Source organism: Sycon ciliatum, chromosome 5 (assembly GCF_964019385.1).
Source record: "Sycon ciliatum chromosome 5, ocSycCili1.1, whole genome shotgun sequence".
Classification (NCBI taxonomy): Eukaryota; Metazoa; Porifera; class Calcarea; order Leucosolenida; family Sycettidae; genus Sycon; species Sycon ciliatum.
The window spans coordinates 15943216-15959252 of NC_088647.1; the positions used below are offsets into that span (position 1 = coordinate 15943216).

Sequence of the window (16037 nt, forward strand, 5' to 3'; positions counted from 1 at the left end):
AGTCGACTCAGCGTCCAAAAGACTACAACATATGGGCCAATCGCGGTCATCCGTGCTTTTATAAGAACGAAATGGCGCTTTTAGTGACATTTTGCATACAAATCCCCATCTAGTAGGGCGCAGTCACCCAGTTTCGGTGGAAGTGCGCGAGTTCGATTGGGATTCAAGTAGGAAGGAAGCGTCTCAGCTTCCTCGGACCAAGACCATTCGACTCAGCACCCCGAAGACTACAACTGGTGAAATTTTAATTTTTGCCTTAACTTCCCCTTTAATTTTGCCTGTGACCATGGTGACTCTCTTCTCTGGGACGATGGACCGCGTGTGGCCAGCACCGCTTTCAAGTCTGCGACCTACACGGGTAGTCAATGGTAGTAGCGGCTCGAAGAGCTATGGCTGTAGTGTATGCCAGGGCCGTCACCATGGTCACGGGCCACGGCTGAAAGCCCTTTTTCACGACTCCCTGATCTACATGTACATGCACGGTAGATGTAGATCTACATGTCTAGGTAGATCTACACTACACTCAGTACAGTACTGGCAACTGAAATCCGATCCCTGGATTTCAGTTGCCAGTACTGTACCTATGCTCGATAGAATAATTATGGTGGTAAAGACACACCTGGCAATATGGCGGTAAACACACGCCTGCCCACACACACTCTCTAGGCCATAGGCTGCAAAGTAACTAGTTCTGGCACAGAGCTCTCCTTCTCACCACCACCACCACCATCAGTTCGCGCCTGGCGCCTGGTCGATGCATGGCTGGCGGTATCCGGCATAGCAGGCTGGTACATCAAGTAGCGCATGGCACATAGATGATGACACAGCAACGACATAGCTCGATTGCGACGTAGATCTACGTTTCGTCCCTGTTTAGTTTCAGAACGACGTGCATCGATGCGTTCACACAATCTTGTCCGAGACCACCGCAGGACGAAGTTGGGCGCAAAACATGTGAGAACACCGACGGACGGCCCGTGCACATGCACTCCGGCCGTTGTCCAATGGCTGCTCGGCGCAAGTTTCACCTCTCGTTATCACCCTGTGCATGTGTGTTCAGCCGCTAACTCTCCGCCTATAACAAGGGAATCTGCAGAAGCAAGAAGCTAGTCCATCTCATTTCTTTCGCCTGCGCAAGTACCTCAAGCAGAAGCTACAGCAACGTCGAGGGAACGAAGACGGCATTTCATTTCGAGTACGAGCGGGTGACTTTCATCTTTCCGTGCTGTGTCAGCGTTGGCCAAGCATTCCCCTTCAGCCAAGGAAGTTTCGCAGTGCAACGGTTCCGGCTGGCACACTCGGAGAGAAGACGGGCAACTCGCAAAATTATTCGCCAGCAGCGGCTCGGCGCGAAGTTCTGTCGGCTGCTGCCAATTCCCCGTCAACACCTGTTGACCCACCTCGGTCGTTCGAAGACCCTTCCTGTCTCGCCGAGCAGGCCGAGACGGAACTCGGAGCTGCCAGCATAGATTCCAGCGTTGCTGCGGAACTCTCCCAGACGCCGCTGCAAATAATTTCGAACTCGCCACGACCGACTGTCGCTCGCTCGCCTGTTATAGCGAAAATGACCGACCAACAACCTCAGCAGTTGGCACCCGAGCCACTAGCAGAGCCACGTCAAGACGTCACTTATCCTGACCTTCCCAACGGACATCCTACTCCGGCACTGAACGGAGATCGCGAAGCGCCAGAGAAACCTGAGAACCCTGAGGAGGCGCCCGTTCCCTTGCAACCCACAGGTAAGGAACCCTGCCTTGCCCAGGCCAGGGCAGCAGCACATTGTGTGCTTCCTATTCGTAACGCTCCGCTTTCAGACTGCTTGTTGCTTGAAAGAAAGGATGCCTTCCGAAGTCCAGAAATGCTTTTTTTACCCGGCCGGTTGTCGTATATCTAGGCTAATACTTTTGTCGTGCACCCGAACAGTGCACTAGTATAGTGCCAGGTCGTGGTGTGTGGCTGGTTTGCCGAAAAGAGCCAACTAATTGGGCACGAGGTCCTTTGCTATCCTGCGTAACTCTACAATGTTTGCTATCCTGCGTAACTCTGCATGTCTGCGTCGACTACCCGTAACTCTACCTCTACGTGCCGACTTATTTCTTTCTCTCCCTCTTCCCCCTTCCTCTGCTGCTGCTGCAGAAGGAAAATCGATTGGGACTGTGAAGTGGTTCAACTGCAAGCGCAACTTTGGCTTCATCAAGATAACCCAGTAAGTACCGTCGAAGGTCTACCTAGTACCTGCGTTAGTAGATAACCCCCCCCCCCCCCACACCCCCCCCCCCGAGGGGGGAGGGGGGGGGGGAATTGTTTTTCTTGTGCGCTTTTAGTCGGCAGGAAAACTGCGAGCTCCCATGTAGGGAGCAACACACACTTCCCCAAAAGTCGCTCCAACCTCTTCTTCACTTTTGATAACGAGTATTATTCTACTATCCGCGCGTGAATGTACATGTACGTCTTCCAGGCGTATTAACGAGGGTAGACCTGCTGTAGCAGCGTTGTCACTGTACACGCGTCCCAGAGCATGACCCGGTCATACCAAGAGTACATAACCCCCCCCCCCCCCAGTTATGCACTCGTGGTCATACACTAAACACCTGCCGGCTGCCGCCTCTATCCATTGTCGTAAAGAGGCCACCCACTCACATTTCACGTGCCGCCATTGACTTCAATGCAGCAGCCGCGAGTTGACTCGTCGGAATGCACAGTGTACAAATTCCTTTTTCCTCTGATCATCTGCCCTCTGGCCTACCTGAGTGACCTTGTGCTTGTAGGCCTTCACTTTTTTGTACCATCTATGACCTTACATTGTGCATGTACGTCTATTGCTTCCCATCTGGCATTATTGGTGGTAGCGTTCTGTCCACTCGTGTCCGTGTCCTGTACAGCCGGGCAGAAAACTCTGAGGATGAGCAGGACGTCGCACTGCAAGAGGAGGATGTGTTCTTGCATGGTGTAAGTGCAGTTTCTATCTTGTTCTGCCTGGCTGTGGTGGTATACCTGTATGTAATATGTAGCTGAGATCATTGGTACGGCCAGCCGACCAGTTAAGACATGCCAACCACCTCACCTTGAGTATGCAATTTTAGCACTCGTATCTGCAAACTGCGTATACTCATTTGATGTAGAAAAATGCATAAGGTAAGCAAATTGGCCTAGACATTGACCATTATGAAATAGTCGCGTATCAGCCAGCACAATAGTTCCGTGCTAACATGCGGAATACGCTTTGAGACTGTTTTGGACCGGGCTGTGTTTACTATTTTCCTTCGCAGTCCAGTATCATGAAGAAGAACCCGAAGAAGTACGGCCGCACTGTTGACGAAGGAGAGGAGGTCGAGTTTGATTTAGTCAAGAGCACCAAGGTAAGCTGTCAACTAACACAGCAGTAATTATGTTATTTGATTATTTGTACCCTGTAAACTCCACTAATCTGAGCAGGTTGGAACCGAGCACTGCTCGTAACTAGTAGGAATCGCCTGTAACTCGAGTACTTGTACATGCACGTGCTTACTCACTGCATACAAGTGAGCACTTTTCATTTCAATCCAATTAATAGTTTTTTGGGCCATTTTTGTGTGACCTAGATGGTCAAAAAGGTGCCCTGTAGATGGATGCGCCCGGATTAAGAGCATCTGGATTAACTGTAGTGTCCTGATCCGGCCTTGTATTTTGGATGCTCTCGAAGAGTGTCATATTTCCGGAGTATAAGCCGCATCCCAGTATAAGCCGCATCCCCATTTTTTTGCCACGAAATACAGACATTTTCCTTATTTAGACAGTTGTCTAAGGTGCACAGGCAGGCAGGCTGCGTACATATGCTGTCGGATGAGTGTTTTCACACAAATCATCAGAGTAACAGCGGAAAGAGATTTGCTTGCTTCATTGCTGTGTAATGTTTGTATCGCCGTTAATTAAATATTGATCATCGGAGTGAAGCCGTGCCCCCCCCCCTTTCGGGGGTGAATTCATTGAGTGTTCAAAGTGCGGCGTATACTCCGGAAACACACCGCTGAGCTTGAGTCTATTTCTCCCAAGAGTAAGCCATAACAAGAATAGGATTTCGGCCAGGTGTACTGAACTGGAAAAAAGCTATGAAAATCCAGGCCGTTCATTCCACTTGCATAACGGTACATTTGCGGTTCGAACCCCAATTGAGGCACCTTTTTGGACCCTTTTCCAAGTTTCGAATCTCGCAGCACTGCAAAGTGTACCATATGATCACGAAAAATCAAACACGGAGCTCTCCAGAGCTAGCTAGCGCCAGCTTTTTCTGAATGGCCTGTAGTCATCGCTCTTTGAATATATTTTGTTGCCTTTCCTGCCTGGGTAGGGCCGCGAAGCAATACATGTGACTGGAATCGGCGGCCAATCTGTTCTTGGAAGTCGCTATGATGGTAAGAACTGGGCGGTGCTGCCGCGGTTGCCGAATGATGTGCTTACCTTGATCCTCTTCCCCCGGGACTAGCACCTCGTTTTCGACGGGCTGGTGAATTACCGTATTTCCCCGTAAGTTAGTACGTACTAACTTTCGAACTTAGCAGCCACATGAGTACTAACTAACTTTCGGGGGTGGTACTATCTTTCGGGGAGTACTTTTTTATCGGGGTGAATGACACGCAGTGGGAAGCCTGCGCAACTCTAGTGTCCGTGCATATGATGTATGTACTGTACGGTGTCTGTACATGTAGGACGGGTACGAACTTACTATCTTTCGGGGGGGAACTGTCTTTCGGGGTGATAACCTCGGCAGTGGAAAGTGTATTTTTTATAGGGGGGGGGGGGGGGGGTACTAAGTCATTGGGGAGAACTTACTTACGGGGAAATACGGATTAGTTTGGGTGCAGTCTATTGGAATCCAATATGCATGCACCACAACACTGCACTCATTTCTGCAGTGCACGATTCGACTTGCCAGCATCGTCAATGTCACTCAGCTACAATGTATTATGCAGTCGCTGTGGAATATGCATGTCAGTGGTACAGTTGATTGACAATATTAAATCACTACGCTCTGTTCATGTGGCAGTGGAAATATGCTGCGAGAGCAGAATTAGCCGAGCCAAACATTCAGATTGTTTACACCCCTGCCATTACGGTACCAGCCCCCCCCCCCCTCCCACCGGCATCTATTTAATGGAATCGATTCCATTTATCCGACAGCCATGCCCAAATATCATTAAATCCAAAATCCATGACTGCATGTTGCGCCATAATGTGTGCAAATCAATCGAATAATCCAACATAGTCGGGGTTAACCGAACTGTAGTCTGTAGTTTGGACTGAACAGTCCCCCCCCCCCCCCCATCCAAGCTGCGTGACATCTACAAGAATCTCCGATAGAATTCAAGGGAAAGGTTCAATTCACTATTGCTTTTGTAAAGCTTACACATAAACTTGCATGAACGCCATGTAATATTCTCACCAGTAGTAGCGTTGCTACTGCTTACTTACTTTGAACAACTGTGAAACCTATGATCAGTGTGATCAGTGTGATCAGTGTGACCAGTGTGACCAGTGTGATCAGTGGTAAAACATAGGCTACACACATCTTATGATGTGTATGCCGAAGCATGCTTAGGTCTTGCGATGACTGGCCTCTTATGGCAGCGGTCAATAGATGCAGGTTTCTTTTTCGTGTGCATGCATCTTCAGCATTTAGATTTTACCGCCGCACGAACACCCGCCGTAACTACGAGCGTTCCCGCCGCACAGAACGAAGCGCACAGTCACCACAGCAAGACCAACCGCAACAAAACGGGAACTCCGCCGCTGAGGAGGGCAACCCACAAATGAACACCTCCTCGCAGGAGGACTCCCAGGACGAGAGCCGTAAGAAGCCAGCACGCAAGCAAGGACCAAGGCGCAAGCGCCATCAGAAAACCAGCGAGAGTGCTAATTCCCAGCAGCCACAGCAGCAACCACAGCAGCAGCCACAGCAGCAACCACAGCAGCAGCCACAGCAACAGCAACAGCAGCCACACGTGAAGCAGCAAGGTGGCGACTCTCGTCGACAGGTGAGCTGTGCCAAGGAGTTAGAACTTCGGCTCTCTATCTCTCTCTCTTATCTCTCTCTCTCTTTATCTCTCCTCTCTCTCTAGAACTTCGGCTCTCTCTGTGTCTGTCTCTGTCTCTCTCTCTCTGTCTTGCACTCTCTGGTAGTGCAGAAGGCACTGTGCTATTAGATTCGTAGCAGTTTAGGATGTTATTAATGTTATGGGCTTCCACGCGTATCTAACAACCATTTTGAATCTTATATGCGCTTCTAATTTTTCAGACCGAAGACCGACAAGGCCCACGCCCATCAGGTGGCGTCAGATCCCGAGGACAAAATGCATTCCGAGGACAAAATGATTATGATCAACCACGCCGGTTAGTCGCGTACTGTGATCATGTTGTCTTGCACTGTTACTACCTGTGCCAATCAATTAATTGTACGGCCGGACCTTTCTTTTGCTGCGGAAAAGGCATTTTCGCCTTTTGCTGCGGAAAAGGCATTTTCGCCGATTTCCACGTTTCGTTCACTTTTGATTCCGTCCATGTGTGTGTGTTGTTGTTGCTACGTCTACAGTGGTGGAAGGGGCAGGCCCTACGGACGTGGTGGCCGTGGCGGCCATCGCAGAGGCTACGTTGACTACTACGGACCACCAATGCAACCCTATATGTACCCAAGCTATCCGAAGTTCAACAGGAGAGGCGGAAATATGCGTCGGCCTTATTACCAAGAAGTGAGTAGCTCAAGATTTATGTATTTTTGCTGTATCCACAACTGGGTTGCAACAAAGGTTCGAAAGTTCAGTGACCTATTCGTTTTCAAATCCAAAGGACGGTTGCGTTCCAGGTTCGAAACCAGGTTTCTGAACTTGCATAGTCTAGAATCTACTTTCTACTCTGGAAATCCATACCAAGAGCATGAACCAGAATTGCAGGTTGCTCTCAAAGTTGGCACACTATGGTAGATCATTCATGCATACAGGCAGACTCCCTCTAAAACCATTACCTCTGTGGCGTTCTTAGTATTGCAGGCTGGATGTTCTTGGGCTCCGCGTTCGTCAGCGCGCGACTATTGTATGCCATGGCAAGGGCTGCGGGATCATGCTAAAGGTCCTACACAGTACAAGGGCTGCGGGATCATGCTAAAGGTCCTACACAGTACAAGGGCTGCGGGATCATGCTAAAGGTCATACACAGTACCTAATAGCTTCACTGAGTTTGTTTAGCTTTTGTTCACCATTTAGAAAATTCGTTGCAGCCCTAATCCACAAACCCGTGCCTTTTCGCAAAGGCCCCAACTTCTTTGGCACCTCCTTCTGCTCGTACTATCTGCAGGCCGGCGGTAACGAGCCGTATTTCCAGAGAAATTCCGCAGCATTCCCCGAGTCGGTAAGTACACGTTCGGAAAACATTTTCCCACAGTCTTGTAGAGCTTCTCGTGGTGGAGAAAACTAAATGTCTTAACCTTTTATGAACTGAGTGTCCGGAGGATGTACCCAGAGTACTGACAGTGCTCACCGCGGAGGCAGAGCATAATACAGAACAGAACAAGGACAATCAAGGCTTGTTTGCTGCTACTTCAAGTTTCATGCTCACGCAATCATCAGCCAACATGTTTTGAACCTTTTTATGAACTAGTGTCTGGACACTAAAACCTTCCCTGTGTGTGCTTCCTACCTAATATTTCGAAAGGATCAGCGAAGGCAGCAAAGACCTCGCAACCAGCCGCAGCAGCGCCGATCGAATGGCGGTGACCAATCGGAGCGCGGCGTGAACATGAACCACCAGCAGCAGCAGAAAATGGACATGGGCAATGATCACCATGCCCCGCCAGCCCATGGCGGCCACGGCGTTGCGCACGCCAATGGTTCACACGTCAAGGCCAGCAACCACCTCTCTGGTCCCCCCTTCGCTTAAACATCGTGTTCTTCCACGGCCACCATTTTTCAATAGCTCCTGCATTTGCACCCACTCCCATGCTCCAGTTTGCACAAGAATGCGGCTGTTGGCATCACTGTATCGTTATCCCGATTTGTAGTTTTTACACACAGGCTTTTCTCAACCGGCACGCTTGCACTATACACCAATCCTAACCAAAGCACATCTATTTCTCGTGTCATTTCGCTGACAGCTCGGCAAAAACAAAACAAATCTCATATCAAGGCTACAAGCCACACCTCGCTCTTTCTTTGCTGCTACACCACATTCTCTTTCTTAGCCTGGAGTTCAATAGCATTGGCAAATTCTGTTGCGTTTCTTTTCAGTATTCTCCCGAAAAACACAAGCCGTACCAATGCTGCTAATTTCCTGCACCCTGTGCTGCCATGTTAATCAGTCCAGCTTCTGCTATACAAATATCAATTTTCGTTAGGCGCGTAACTCTCGGCAGCACCAAAAAATGAAAATAAAACAAAAAAGCAGTACACAACGTGTCTCACTGTGAATAAACACCACGATTCGTCAGTGGACAGTATCAACTCCCCATCATCTCTGTCTGAACCCCTCTGTCACCGGGGACACACTGGCAGTCTTCTTGCAGATGTAATTCGGAAGAAGTCCAGTTTGCTATTCAAGCTTTCCCTGGTCATAATTTTGTTCGGGCATCCTGTACTTGAAGAAAACCTTGGCTAGGGTCTGTTGGGAATGCCCAAGTAAAATAATAAAATACAATACAAAAAAATGTTCGGCGGGGCCCCCAGTTTTCACTTAGCTCCAAGCTCTCCTAGATCCTTGCAGGGCCTTAGCACCGGAATTTCAAGTGGTCCGACCACTGAAATGGCCCCGGGATACTCGACCGGAAAGAAGCAAGGCCTGGAGAGCACTACATATAAGTGGTGCTCTTCACTTCAGACACAGTCTTCCGCAGCCTACTCGAGCTTAACTGATGAGGCCCGGGTGAATTCCCCGAAACACTGTGCATTGAGCAGGGAGTGGTGCTTTCTTGCAGGCCAAAGTTTGCCGAGTCAACTAATGAGGGGTGAGTTTGCCAAAACACATCGTATTGAGCCGCGTGAGGGAGGGGTGCAAACTTGACTCGCTCACTTTCTGATTTCATTGAGCAACACAGCACTGTAGAATGCGAGACTGCAGTTTTGCAACAATAGTACATGTACTGGAGGCAAACTGTCACGGTGTACACGTACGTTGATTTTGTTCAGTCATTGAGCCATTACGGCATTAGCAATCAAGTTACCCCGGCATAGAGGTAATAATTTATTATTTATTATGGCCACACAGAGAACTTTTTGAGTACATTCACTTCTACTACTACTACAGACAACTACTGCAGATATAACGACAATTCGCGAATAACGACAGAATTCCCATGCCCAGAGCATAGTCCCATCTAAGTCTAACTGTAATGAATATAATGAGACTTCGGGTATAAGGACACTTCTGGAATAACGTCGGGACACTTTTCTGATGCCCCGCCGAGCCGTGTCGTTACTAGTATGCAAAGTTGACTGTAGTGCACGTACATACATGTACTTATGCTGACCTTTCATACAAACTTCCAGTCAACTTGCCCATCATGCTGGCGGTTTATACTGGGCATATAAACCTCATACAAACCCCATATATATATATATATATGTAGACCACCACCATACAAACTCCTTTTTAGAGATTGAGAATGTATGAAGGTCAGCAAAGGTATAATACATCCCACTAGTACGCTTGTGACTATACATAATTATATACATGTACGTATAAAATGGTGTACTGTATGTCCTGCTTCTGACTTTACTACCGGTAGGTACTAGCACATGTACATGTATCTTTTCACAGTCCTGGTCGGTATGGTGGTGACAGTCAATTTTTCTCCAGATTTTTCCCGTTTGCAATTTCCCTTCAACTGACTGATGAATATTTTTTACTGCTCCTTACATTTTTATATAATTATAAACTCGGTGGAACCTCCACCTTGTAGTTGTGACAAGCTAGCTGTCTGTTGGTCTTCGTACCGGCCGCGCACGTCACCAACCTGCGTTAAACAGTATACCGTATTATCTCTAATATAGCACGGTCCTTTATTTGTTCAATGTACCTCCGCCCCGTGCTATTAATGGAGACGTTCCTTTATTGGAGACTGTTCCATTATTATTTCAACCTCATTTCAGAGGCATGTTGCCATGCCAAATTCATGTATGACACACACATTTCAGGGTTTTTTTCGCCGGTACAGATAATGAGTGTGCTTATAATGGAGACTGAGCACTTTATTTTTTGAATCAGTGCCGCCCCAAGGTGTTCTATTATTGGAGACCGTGCTTATTATTATTACTACTATATTAGAGATAATACGGTAGTACCGTAAAGTACCGTTGATCCGCCCCCACGCCATGTCGCTTCCCAGCTGGGTTTTCGGCAGGGGGCGGGAATTAGATCAAGGCTGTCAAGTGCAGTACGATGTACAACAACGTAGAGGATCAGTCTCAATGTGCTGGATTGTGCACATTTTGATCCTGGATTGGCAAGTATTGTGTACAGCAGTGTATGCGTCGGTTCAACATCGTATTTCGTTGTATACGCCGAAGTCGCTTCACAAGGAGAAAATCGACAGGGGGCGGGAATTAGAGAGGGGGCGGATCAACGGTACTTTACGGTACATGTACTACAAAAAAAGTGGCCATGGTATGGTCAAGAGTAGATTGGATAGACACATGCACGTCTGCAAGGAAAGCATTTGTTCATGGGTTAGTTCATGGGCTGATTGAGTTCACATGGACTAAGTTCATAATTATAATGCCATCTCTCCTGAGCAGCAAAAATTTCAAAACATACGACATTACTTGATTTCGTTCGCTAATCTCCACTACTCGTCGTCTCACCTGGCTTCAGAAGATGTTACGAGAGATAGGAGAGTCTCCAGCAGGCAGCGCATCCATCTTCAGGAAGTGGAAAGAGCAAACGGCATGGTCCTTGGTTGAGGTAAATGCTGAACGTTTGATTTGTCCCAACCAAGATTTCAGCACTTGGTTCGTCACGATTTTCGCTTGCCAGCTAACGTCTCCGCACTCCAGCTTTCCCCTGTCGGTGTCACGTCCCAGTACACAACGGAGAGGACTACTAATAAACAGTTCACGGCACTAACAGCATTGAACACAGTACTTCTTTCACTTCGTGAATACAAGAAGACAACTGAAAATGACACAATTCTGCAGTGATCGACCTTCTCTCTCACGGAGCTAAGCAGAATGTGCGTCATCACCTGTAGTCGCCATGGAAACGGGATCAGGAAATTGGCGATATGGCAAGTTTCCCTTGCCGTACGCAAGCGAGAGATATACCATCGGAACCGATATCCAATTGTCTTTCATCTGAGCCCTACTTGAAAAATCGATGCACTTCCCCTTTACCGGCAGCCCCATACTTGAATGCGTCGTAAACGACGCATTCGACATGCATACTAAAACCATGCCTGGTATGACAGGAAGCATCAGCCCACGGGGATTTCCCGTGGCCCTCACACAGCCTAGGTATGATCCTATCCGTAGCTGAAGAGATCTACGCGTGTCCCATTTGATTTCATTGAGAACTGCGCGATCGAAAATTTACGGAAATACACGCGCGCCGACAATGCCGTCTGCCTCCGTCAAAACGTCGTCAGGTGCATTTCCTCTTGCGCAGTGACTTCCTTTCGTCCTCAGATGACTTCTCCGACGAGGACCTAGCAGACCTTCGCTCAGAGACCCACGACAGATTGATAAATACTTCATTCCAGCCGCCGATGCAAGCGAATTTCAAATTGCGGAGCGGAGCGCACGCCAAGTAAATTCTCACGCAAATATCGGGAGCTCCAGCCGCTGAAGACGATGTCGTCGTAATGTACCTGGAAGAATCTGATGGTGCTTATGGTGTGGAAGCCATGGAGAGTGATCCCCGTGTCGACAGTCTTCCAGAGACGGAATTTTAGGCCATCGACTTTCTACGTACCTGAGTGACGGCAGCGCTGCGCGACTTGCGCACGACCTTACGGAGCCATCGGCCAGCGATTTTGGGGCGATGCTGCTCTCAATTGCGAGCGAGGCACGGCCACTGAAGTCTGTGATGGCTATGGCGTTCGTTTCCGCTCTGAAGTCGACTTGTTTTGGCAGTTTCATGTCAATGTCGGAATCTGACGATTTGCATTGTGTACAATTTCCGTGTTTAGACGTATAGGTGCCAATTTAGTAGCGTATGTGTGTGGTATGTGAAAATAATTTTTTCCATCGTCAAGAAGTAGTACCAGACTTCCAAGAAAACATAACATGCACATACAAAATGTGCCCTCGTTGTGAGTTATTGGCATCCTTCTCAATGTTATGGATTTCATATACAAAATGCACTTGCCGGTAAAGGGTTAATTTATTATGACATGTCGGCCTTACGCCGGGCATAGGGCTAGGCCGCCTACACTGTGTAGGGCCGTCTTAAGCGGGATTCACAGAAGCTTTTTTGCGATGCGACACGCGATGCGACGCGATCTGCGATGGATGCGTGCGATGCGAACTCGCGAAATACCATTCACAGAAGAAGTCAGCGATGCGACAAAGTTTTGCTGATTTGGGTACGTCACCATGATATTCGCGCGGTTTGACACAACTTGTAAAAATTTATAGGCAACTCTTGCACCTTTGTACAACTTTGCTGTAGAAAAGGTCAAAATCGTACACCAAATCGCTTGTCGCATCGCATCGCATCGCAAAAGTTGAGCCAAGCTCAACTTCTGCGATGGCCCAGTTGCGGCAGTTGCGTGGGCCGCGACATGGCTGCGATTTGGGGTTTTCCCGGTTTCGCGCCTGTCGCATCGCGTGTCGCATCACAAAAAAGCTTCTGTGAATCCCGCTTAAGCCACCAAGGTTACCAATAATCTTCCATCTGAGCCCTACTTGAAAAATCGATGCACTTCCCCTTTAAAAATGTCGCGTCGACAGCGCTTGGAGTTTTTTGCTCGTCAGCCGTCACGTACGTGCACCTATGGATTACGTCATCATGGACTATGATTTTGAGCATCATTATTGTTAGTTTTTGTAAAATTCACGATTGTCAGATAGATGCGGCGATGGCGTTGAGTGGATTGCTTTCAAGAAAGGCTTTGTCAGCCTCTCTGCTGACTAAGCGTCTGCCATGCCGAGTACTTGTTGCAACAATGGCGTCGAGAAGCCAGAGTAGTAAATCCGGCACGGAAAGACCAATTGCGACACGATGGAACGAGGACCTGTTCGTGCAGAAGCCTTCAGAGATTTTCGGCAAGAAAATTATGCATTACGAGTATGAGCAGAAGGATGGGTTTCCCAAGGTTGTGTTTCTGCACGGTAATCCAACATCGTCGTACCTATGGCGCAATATCTTGCCGCATCTGACTGATCTGCGAATTCGTATGCTGGCACCTGATTTGTATGGTATGGGAGACAGTGCAAAAACGTTAGATGAGAACTACCAATATAGATTTATGCAGCACGTCGAGTATTTGGATGAGTGGTTCAGACAGCAAGGGCTGGACAAGTGCAATGACGTCATCCTGGTGTTGCACGACTGGGGCTCTGCGCTAGGCTTCCACTGGGCCAACCGACACCGCGACTGCGTCAAGGCCATTGTGCACATGGAGAGCTTGGTGCATGCACCGATACCGTGGAGTACATTCCCCGAGGAGGGTCGCAAGGTCTTCCAGCTGCTGCGTTCGGACGCAGGGGAGGAAATGATCTACGAGAAGAACTTCTTTGTCGAGCGCTTACTGCCCAACTCCATCCTGCGAAAGTTGTCGTTTGATGAAATGAGGCAGTACAGGCGGCCGTTTGAGCTCGACTTGCAGCGTTTCCGCCGGCCGACGCTGACCTGGCCGCGAGAAATCCCGATTGAGGGCGAGGGCCCTGAGGACGTCGAGGAAGTGATCAAGTCCTACGCGTCGTGGCTGGCCGAGGCGCCGCTGCCAAAGCTGTTTATCGGCGCTGACCCAGGCTACTTCACCAAGGCGTGCCTGAAGGCGATGCGCGACTGGCCCAACCAGAAGGTGGTCAGCGTGCCCGGACTGCACTTCCTGCAGGAGGACTCGCCGCACGAGATCGGCGAGCACATCAAGGAGTTCGTGACTGACCTTGTGCAGGTACCTTCCAAGTTATAACCTTGCTTTCAATTGGCGTGTGAAGTATGGTGGCGACGGCGGCGGTGGTGTGGACTTTTGTTGTTTGGCGATGAGCTGGCCTCATCGCCTTTGTTGACTTTAACTACTTTTTTGTTTACATCTAGATCAGATTTCTCGGCACATGTGCTTGAGTTAGCATTCTATCAAACTCAGATCTGGGGCGTCAGTAGAGAGGTTCTGCTATTCGCGAAACGTAGAGAAATCACGTAGAGAGCAGGTGTCTGGGTTAAAGTCTACGGCTTCGCGTGTTTTGGGTCCAGATTTCTACGCGTAGATGAGGTTCTCTACATTGTGGCACACGCAGAGAAAATGCGTACAGATCTGCTGGGTATCATTCGAATGCAGGCGGAAAACTGCCAACTACGGATGGGGAATTTCCGAGAACCCATTCCACGTGATTTCTCTACGTGAACGTAGAGCAGAACAGGTTTTCTTTATGTTACGGGAACGGGGAAGAGAGTTCCTAAGGACCCGGAATTCTTCGCGTCGCGTTCCCGTAACGTAGAGCAGAACATCTCTATTGTGTAGGTAAACTGTCCTGTAGATTGCGGGCCCTTGGGGAGTTGAAGTACAGTGAGTTGGCAGCCGGGTTGAAGTGGGGAGTAAATAATTCTGCCGTTGCCGGTCTGCTCTGGACCTGCAGTTTACTGTGTATATGTAAAGGTGGAATCCTGATGATCCGAACCTCAAAATGCCAGGAAAAACTTCTATTTTATATCCGGACATTCTAACTATCCAAACATGAACCGACAACACAATATGTTTCAACTTTGCAAGCTGGGCTTGTCTGGCCTCACGAGCCTCTAATCGGGTTTATACCGTATTTCCGCTCATATAAAGCCATGGCGTTATATCCGAATATAATAAGGCCACCCTCACTTATAAAGCCATGGCGTTATAAGTGAACGAAATTCAATGTGGAGGAAGTTGAATCTGGCGTTAAAGGTGAGTTCAATTCTGTCAGTGAACCTACAGTAGCGGTGATTCTCTCTGCATGAACCCATCCCCACTGTCACATGCCATACCACCACCGCACCTTCACACACGTTTGTATGCCATCTTGTACACAATGGGTTCACAATTTGAAATTTTCAGGGAAAATTGAAAGTACATGGATGCTCGACATGAACGTGCAACGTCACCGTACGAGTACTCGAAGTTCATACTCTGCCGATTTTTGCATGTATGCGTCTCTCACTTTTAGCGCCGTGGCGTTAAAACCGAGGCTATTTTCTCCAAACCTTCGGTCCAAAACAGTGATGTTTCACCTATAATGCCATGGCTTTATATGCGCGGAAATACGGTATGTGCACTCAGTGCGCTGGGATTGGGATTGCGCTGTTCAACGCTCTCTACACAACCATGCCCGGGTGGCTGTGTAGGCTGGGATCGGGATTGCACTGTTCAACGCTCTCTACACAACCATGCCCGGGTGGCTGTGTAGGGTGTTGCTAGTGCAAACTACAACAAAACCTGTGAAGGCGACCACTCGCATAAGGCGGCCACCTGTCCTAGAAGACCACTGCAGCCAGGACCAAGGGATGCTACATTGTATTTCTAGTCAAATGACCCTCGATAAGGAGACCACCTGGTTACAGAGACCACGTTTTGAAGGTCCCTTGAGCGGCGGTCGTCTTAGCCAGGTTTCACTGTACGTCATTACGCCACGGAGGAATTAGCAGGGTCTGAGGTTAGCTTGGAGTTTGAGTGGTTAATACCGTGCTCTGGCCCTGTTTGGGTGACCACTTTGGGGTACGCATGTAAAGGAGAGTGTGGTGCAAAGCACTGAAGTCTGAAGACTGTGACGTCCACGCTATATTCAGTGGTTGTAGAGAATGGCACAAGCAAACATGCGATTCCCGGATACATGTACTGTAAAAGCCATAATATATAACGAAGTGCTAATTCTAACGAGTTAACGAGG

General features: G+C 48.6%; 2 protein-coding genes across 2 annotated transcripts; both read left to right on the top strand.

Annotated features, from left to right (window-relative positions):
* Nucleotides 1-310: 310 nt before the first annotated feature.
* Nucleotides 311-8456, top strand: LOC135816825 (activating signal cointegrator 1 complex subunit 2 homolog). Its single transcript, XM_065329926.1, has 11 exons — nucleotides 311-395; nucleotides 1086-1739; nucleotides 2137-2206; nucleotides 2883-2949; nucleotides 3270-3359; nucleotides 4328-4391; nucleotides 5650-6011; nucleotides 6272-6366; nucleotides 6566-6722; nucleotides 7324-7377; nucleotides 7681-8456. Exons 1-11 carry the CDS (start codon nucleotides 311-313, stop codon nucleotides 7903-7905), a joined length of 1923 nt encoding a protein of 640 aa, XP_065185998.1. The 3' UTR covers nucleotides 7906-8456.
* Nucleotides 8457-13005: 4549 nt separating this feature from the next.
* LOC135817813 (haloalkane dehalogenase-like) lies at nucleotides 13006-14265 on the top strand. Its single transcript, XM_065331081.1, has one exon. It carries the CDS (start codon nucleotides 13034-13036, stop codon nucleotides 14090-14092), a length of 1059 nt encoding a protein of 352 aa, XP_065187153.1. The 5' UTR covers nucleotides 13006-13033; the 3' UTR covers nucleotides 14093-14265.
* The last annotated feature ends 1772 nt before the right edge of the window (nucleotides 14266-16037 follow it).